Here is an 8,606-nt window from a genome sequence, read left to right as displayed (position 1 = left end):
TAGGGCACTGCATAAATAGAAAAGCTACGTAAAGAGATATAATTGAAGTATTTAAAAATTACACGTAAGTGGAGAAATATGAAACTAAGTAAGAAATATTGTATTAAATTCAATTATAATAAATTGAAATTATAATTATAATATAAATTAATCAATTATAATAAATTGTAAGTTTTTCAAATGTGAATTGTTTTGTGTTATTTTTATTATTAATTATAGCGATAAGAATAATCTTCAAAAGTCATATTTTATTTGTTATCAACAATTCCTAAAAACCGTTGAAGGAATTACCTGTGATAACTGCAAGTTATTAACTGCATAATTTCTCGTAATACAGCTACTATTGTTTATTATAAAATAAGATCAATTTATATTCGCATATATGCATTATGTCTTAAATTACCTTATTATTAGCTGGGACTACAATAATAATAGAACAATAAAATTAAAGAATTTTTCGGATAATTACAGATTGCAATGAAAATATTTTGAACAGTAAATTTCTCTGCTATAACAAAAATGCAATGACATAATGGTGTCTTTAGTAATAAATAGGATCGACACGAATCAATTAATAGGATTAAAGGAATACCACTAAATTTTCTCCATTAATTTAGCTTTAGTTTCTAAATGGTCTCATTACCCTTATAAAGTTACTATAGTGATATAGCAACTTGTTAAGGAGAAACATATAAAGTTATTTTTAATTGTTTCGAGACACTACACTTACACATATACACTAAATATACATATAACATACAACATTGTTTAACATACATGTAGATAGAATTCATTAATTATAATTATAAATGTCTACTTTGTCTGTAATGTCTTCTTCGAATGAAAAAAATTCGTTGAAATCTTGATCTATTATCAACAAATTAAATTTAACAAATGTTCATGTTAATGATTCTAATACAACACCGCCATATTAATCAATAAAATTTCAGTACATATATACGATACCCTGAATCATAAAATCTTATATCCTTTTTTAAACAATCTAAATCAGCCAACATCGACACAAGCAGGTCATAAACGTGTTTCATCTTGCCTGCAACAAAAATTAATCTGATATAGCCTTAAATGCAACGCTGAGTATGTAAACATTGTTCCACATGCGATCGTGTAAATTCATCGGTAGATACTAATTCAATATTACGTAGAAGCTGTTCAATTGATATTCGTGCACAGCACACGTGACGCTCGACTGCGTAGCGTTCTAGCCATTCTAGCGAACGTACATATATGCTCTAATGAGATGTCCAAGTGAAACGTGGACAGACGGAACAGGAAACCAAATGACATTGTCCCCACGCGCGCAACTTAAAGGCGCGTCGAGTGCCGGCGACGGTCGACGCAACAGTAGTGCGATTGCTTTCTGGCTGATCGGATTCACCTGCCGTGAATCGATACTGCGCATGCGCACGATTCGCTTCGTTTTGCCCGCGCCGTGAATTGACGTAGCGCCAGCGCGTAGTGTCGTTTCATTTCGCGCGCCGTAAGTCGATGTTGCGCATGCGCGTCATGCCGTGAGTTGACGGTGCGCTTGCGCGTATCGCCATTATTTCTTGTGTATTCATCGGCCTCGTCGCATACGACAGTGGATTTGTTTCACTATTAACAAGATATGACGGGGACCACGCGAACGACGAGTGAGAATGAATTACGCTCTTTTTTCGTCCTTTTCTGGGAAAACGATTGCCTGCTGCCAATGGTACTTCTTATCGATGCAGCTTACTTCGGAATTGATCGCATTGGATCGACGTTTACTTACTGAATCCTCTGATGGATTCACGTGTGTAGCATTTAAAACATGGAGGGGACGCCGCTCTTTTCATCGGCGTTATAGGTACATATCGAGGTTTGAGAATGAATAGACTATTGATATTGAATTATCCATGAAAAGTACTGGAACAAAAATTTTATGCATATATTGTGTGTATTATATAAAACATTCTGATCATAGTAACTGAGTCACGATCATATTAGTAAAACCTGCAATTTTCAAAGCACATCTGTATTTTATACTCAATCTTTAAATTAGAAATTCCCTTTGGTACCTCAAATATCAACGGATAAATTATGAATAAATTTTCCATTCAAACTGTTTCGTCACAATTATTGAAATAATAAATTTAAATCTATTTCGATTGAAAATTCTGTAAGTAAAGAAAATTTCGAAATAATGATTAAAAAATTTAGATATACACTAGCTCTCAAAAGTATTTGAACCATAGAAAACTTTTATATCCGTATTATATGTATTATCCAAAACATTCTAAAGTGTTATTGGTTTATTATGATAAACACGATGTACAAAAATAACAATAATTCAATTTATTTGTGTCAAATATTCCGTTCTGTCTACGATGAGAGGAAGGAATATGAAAGAAAACTATTTGGTCTAGAATAATTTTCGACGATAGAACAACGAAGAATTGGGATCAAGGAACGTGTATCAGAAGGTTTTTTCGTGCGATTAAATCGATTGCTTTTTACAGCTGGCATTGATTCGTCCAAAACATTGACCCGATCAGTGACCCAAGTCTTTCTTGCTTCTCTTTTTACGGATCATTTTGTTCATAATACAAGACGTTCCACGCTAATTTAGAGAAATATTTATGCATGCATACTCCAAGGAGTTTCTCCTACGAAATGTATTTTGTTTTCTATATTTTTTACGTAGGTTAGTCTATGCTTGTTTATAATTAATACAATAAATGAATAATCATTGGGCAATTCGTTTCAATCTGACCACCCGTTCGTTTCTGTTCCAGATAACAAATTCCCCCATCCGCGTGTCAACATGGCTGCTGTCTAATCTCCACCAAAAAAAAAAAGAGAAAAAAAAGAAGTAAGAAGAACGATTGAGAGGAAAGACAGAAAAATCAAAGCGTCTCTCGACGATAACAAGTCAGGAAAAAAGTAAATATCTTTTATCATAGCAGACATATTTCCGAAATATTCGCTGACCGATTGCCGGTTCGAAGGTAAAATCACGTGAAACATTCGTTGGCGGGTTAACAATCGCGCATGCGCAGATGTGTAGTGCATCTTCGGTGACCTTGAAATGGAGGAGCAGCCGCAGAATACCGAAGGACCATCGATAAACTCTTCTTCCCCCTCCGCGTACGGTGAGTTACTTTAAGACCTATTAAATTAATAATATAATGTTTTATTAAATACAACATTTATATGTAACAGAATAAGTATTTTATATATAACGGATAACTTGAAGTATTAACGTACACTGCTCTATTCACTTATACATCTCAAACAGGAATGAATTTATTTTATTGCACATTCGTTCATTCAATACATACGCGATGCGCTCGTCTCATGGCGTTTTCCTTTTGTCTTCCTCTTTTTCATTCCTCACTCGTACAATACAGATGTACACACGTCTATTTTCTAACAAGACCGTCTTTTTCTTTTTTTATTGAGTAGATAAAATATTTAACCATGGATAAATAAAGTCTATTTAGTATATATAGGTTATGTTTTAAAGGATATGAATATAGGCTGTTTCATGTGATAAGTAGACTGCGGATACTTATGCGTATTTTTATGAGCACAATGAAAAAATTGGAATCTAAACAGAGATGTTCTTCACTCACCAAATATTATAGTGAATACTTTCATACATTATTAAATATTTCATACATTTTTATTTGTTATAAAAATCCTGTGTATTTTTACATCTTTAAATTTTCCGTAAATGTATAAATATCCGTAGTTTAGTGATGACTGTTTGGTCCTTAATAGATTAATCGGTATCACTTAGTTTTAGTAGACATCGAATCAGTGAATGACTAAGTGCAATAATAATTACCTTCTTAGAATGAATAAATTATATTATAAATTCAAACTATTTATCAAAACGAATACTTATGTCTAAATTAAATATGCGAGTTGATGTTTTCTGTCAATTCAAGAAAGTATTTTTCATTCCATTAACATTACCAGACATATTAGACAACTCAGAGGAAGACGCCGTAACAGATTAATAAGGAAAATAATAATTGAATGCAGTACGTATGAATCAACTTTTTATACAATAAATTTAAATTATTTGTGTCTAAACTTTGGTATAACTGGTGTGGTGTAGAATCTGGAAAGTATTAATCGTTGAAATAAAACATTACTTTTACCAGCAGTTAGTCACAGAATTGTAGTGTAAGTTTTATTCCATAATATACATCGTTTTATAGAAATCGTTTCTGTAGTAGATAGAAAATTTACAAATGAATAATCGCTGATACACTAAATCAAACACCGATTATATTTATAAAACGCGCTTATTTATAGGCTTGTTGGTATACAGAACCATCTTAAAGCCCGAAAGATAGTAAAAAATATAATTCCGACGGTATTAATAACCATTAACGAGTTTCATTAATTATGAAAGTGTTAGCGGTGTGAATCGATACACGGTTATGCAATTAACATAGACATCCCATTGGTGTAAGTGTACGTTCGCTTGTCAGACGTGTGTCTCGTAAAAATTCTGTGTGAAACGGAGCGGGACTCGCGAATGATAAAGTTCCATCGCTCTGCTCTGTTCGAACAAGATAACCCGTGGACCCTCGGCTACGCAGCAGCCAAGCTAAATTCGCTCGTATTCGTCTTCACCCTCTTTACCTTAAACAAATCCAAGCTTCGGGCACGTTTATCGATACACGGTATCATCGACGACGAATCCTTAGATTGGTGCATGTGAAATTGTTGTTTCTAAATAGTTTGAATTTGAAGGGTTGTTGACAACATACTTTATGATTATTGAAATCGGTGAGGTGTCCCCCATTCTGCATAATTGTACCTTTTTAATGACTAATTGAATAATAAATGTATTTGTGTTTGGTAAAACTCTGGTTTTTTACAGTTTGAATTTGGATTTGGTATGTCATTAATCCGTTTAACTTAGATACGACATTGTACGATACTTTGAAATGCTATTAATTAATTAACTTTGCAGATCTCCTCACCTCTTCTTCATGTTTGCATCTCTTCAGATATCTTCTTTCTCCGAACTATTTTATTTACGGAAAGCGTGGAATACACAAAAGATATAAAAGTTCACTCGAATAATGAAACCAAATGTCTAAAGTCTATGTATATTTTAATAATATCTATTGAAATATAACAACCATTTTGGGTCATAAAACCGACGAGGACAGCAGAGTTAAAATTCATTACATAGTAAGAGTAATAATGTGTAAATAATTTTTATAGTCAATTATATTTTCACTTGTATCTTCATTCTCCGTTTGATATTATATCATTCTTCTTAGGACACATTAGATTTTTGTGTTTTATGACAACAAAAAATCAATGATAATAACATTTACGTAACGATGGAATTTTAGTCATAATAAGTGTCTTGGTTACGTTCATTTTTACATAATTACATACTTATTCATATTTATTATTCAAATCCATCATACTTCTATTCATACATTAATGTATTCACCCCAGTGAAAAGTTTTGTTCGAGTTGAACAGAAGTTTGAAATGATTTGTAACGCTTCTGGCGTTTTCCAATACGTAAAGGTATCGATTATGAAATATGTATAAGCGTAAGTAGGTCTTTGGAGAATATTGAGGAGGACGTTCAGCATCGAAGTTTGGTATAAATGAGTATTAGTGTCTCCCTAAGAAAAAAAATGAAGAATACAAAAATTGCGTTCCAGATTCTATTTATTAATTGCTAATATATAAAGAGCAATCAAAATCTGTACCTGAAGCCGGGCGAACTACTGTATCATGGACGAATGTTGAGTACTTTGAGCAATGTTGACACAATGATTCTGAAACCCAAATTTTAAAAGATAGTGTTTATGACATCGTCACATTTCTATGCTATCCAACTCGTAAAATTGATTAATATAGCTTCTTACATTTTCTTTCTTAAAAATTTTCAAACCTCCCAGCTTTGCAATAATTTCCACGTTATTCAAGTAAAATTTTCAGAAAGCAATGAGGAGGAAGAACTAAAAATTCTTATCCCAGTATTACTTTATGAAATAGGGAAGAAAATACATATGAATTATAAAAGTTGAGAAAGTTATCACTACATTTGACAAAACATTTTTCCTAATTATTTATTATATTTAGGCAAATACAGATATTAGTAATATGTTAGCTAATAGTGACATAAGTCATGATTTGCTTTTAATTTCGACTATGATGCAAAAACTATAGTTCTTTTGACTATCTGTATAACGATACGACGAACATATGCTGTTTTCCTGGCCACAGGTAAATATTAATATTTACGTCTTCTCGACACCAATTTGTCATCTTATTCTAGTGCTGGACACCAGCTTTTGTAGACTGCTTTTTAGTTTCTGCTTTTACGAATAAATTTAGAAATCCTTTTCACGTGCCTCTACGTGAATAACGTTCGGTATTTCGTTATTTTTCTGCACCTGGTTTCCTACCTAAGAATAAACTTGCATTCAAGGCTGGCAAATGTTCGCATCTTTCAAAAAAGTTTCATAGAAACAAAATAAAAGTATAATTGGGCGAAAAAAAAAAACGTACAATTACATTTTATTTTACAGTAGAACGAATTTTTTGAGATTTTTTAAAACCTATGCACATCGGATTTACCATTACCCTAATCTACATCGGTAGACGCTTTATCGATATTTTGCAGTTATTTTTAATTAAATGCTCTTATCAATATCTGCTACTCGGTATTATTTGAAATATCTCTACAAATTATTGTAGCGTAAACAAATGAAGTTTTGAAGTTTCTCTAGATATTTTAGGATTTTTCTACACTTGAATTGCGTCAGCAAAGTAAATTTATTTTGTTGAAGTAGCGACATTAATATTAACAGAGGAGGTTTTAAATAATCGTTCGGTATAAGAAAGAATACACACAATGTACAGGGTATTAGAAAAAGTGGACGATATTTTCAGCGATTCAGGAAAGTAATCAAACATTTATAAAATCCTTTTACGAATATATCACGTGTGTTGTATAGAACATGAAATTTATGGTTCCTATTCGAATGTGCTAAATCTTTTTGTGATGTAAAGCTTGAATATTTTCGTGAGCCTTTACATATTTTAATATATATAATTAATAATATAGAAAATCTTTCTCGTTTTATGTCTATGTTCCACAACGTTCTACAACTATAATACATAAATATTTTTGTCATTACACATAACTTTTTGAATATCCCATACTTATACCGAATACATACCGAACCCATACATACATACCGACCCATACATACCCATACATACCGAATTATCATTTATATTTTACATAAGTTCTTTATCTTATTGTCAGCCGATATGTGTCATTAATTTTTCAAATTATCACTGTTTAGAAATAGAGTCAACCTTGATTCATGAAAAAGTTTACTTTTCAGATCGGTTCTGATTATAGCCAGTAAATAAGCAACAGACAGCATTTTATTGGTAAACGAGAAAATAGTGGAAAATTGTATAGGGGAAGCGTTCTGATTCATCGAAAAATCTTTGATAGTCACTGTGTATTTACTATTTTGGTCTTTATGAAGATTAGTGATAATTTCATGATTAATTTTAGATAAATTTTTCCATTTAATATCTTTCTTTTTTAGATTGCTCGTTGGTGAATAACGTGCTCAATTTCGATAATGATCTGGTGAATGAAGGAAGTTTCCAATACAAATATATATTTTCTTGTTTTTAATTGGGGTTCAGTCTCGTACCTACAAAGTTATTACCACACTATAAGAGGATATATTATGTACGAAATATTAATATTATACGGATTTTCCTAATAATTTGGTTTCCTTGATAAACATTGGTAAATCGCGGGTTCCGTTCTATTTCTCTTAAACGACGGCAAAATACTTGTTATTTAATTCTAGACCCCTTTTCCGTACAATAGATACTAACTTCACTAATACTATTAATGAAATTTTACTGATCGCTATGATAACGATGATAGAACGTTTTTGGTTATTCGTAAAGAAATTTATTTCGGCACAGTTAAGATTAGATTTTAATTTATGTAAATTATAAGCAAGGAAACTAAATGTGAAGTTAGTACTTGTAGTATCGTTAACTGCAATGAATACATGTTACATCGTGTATCGCGAATTACCAGTTGTTATTTGGCGAGTAGCAGCGATAACTTTCAGAAGGATATCGATTACTGTGTAATCCTCTTAATTCAGATATGTTTCAGCTGATTTGATCGATAAAGTTTATCGTGCTAAGTCGTTGTCTTCAAGAAACTGGAAGAAGAAAAATAACGATAGAGTAGGATAAACGTTATATGAAACTCAATTACATTATTGTCTAAAAGATATATTGCTTTAATCTTTCTATTTTACATTTAAAGATAGTCGAGATGAAGATACGCGATGGAAATCATGATCCGAATTATTAAAAAACAGCCAAGTAATTATGCACAAAAGAACACCTCAACACCAATTTTATTGCATTTCGGATATATTATAGACGGTCCTGAGTAACGTGCACTTTATCGGAAATCGTGGTTCGAAAGTTAAGATAAAATAGGAAATGGTACTTGTTAGATTACATTTACTTCGATATAAGCGGTTAAAAATGAAATTACCATAGGATTGCGACCCC

The 8,606-nt window shown here is 31.8% G+C and overlaps 1 protein-coding gene across 1 annotated transcript in view; it reads left to right on the top strand.

The window, feature by feature from the left end:
• Positions 1–1,704: 1,704 nt before the first annotated feature.
• Positions 1,705–8,606, top strand: part of Hnf4 (Hepatocyte nuclear factor 4) — a 48,555-nt gene continuing 41,653 nt past the window's right edge. Inside the window, exons 1-3 of the mRNA XM_069129419.1 lie at positions 1,705–1,852; positions 2,781–2,928; positions 2,994–3,137. Coding sequence (XP_068985520.1) covers positions 3,074–3,137 — 64 coding nt within the window. The 5' untranslated portion in view covers positions 1,705–1,852; positions 2,781–2,928; positions 2,994–3,073. The remainder of the gene's footprint in view (positions 1,853–2,780; positions 2,929–2,993; positions 3,138–8,606) is intronic.

Source organism: Bombus flavifrons, chromosome 16, assembly GCF_040668555.2.
Source record: "Bombus flavifrons isolate JBK064 chromosome 16, iyBomFlav1_principal, whole genome shotgun sequence".
In the NCBI taxonomy this organism is placed as follows: Eukaryota; Metazoa; Arthropoda; class Insecta; order Hymenoptera; family Apidae; genus Bombus; species Bombus flavifrons.
Note: the sequence above shows the minus strand (reverse complement) of the source record. Positions and strands in the feature narration are given on the sequence as shown.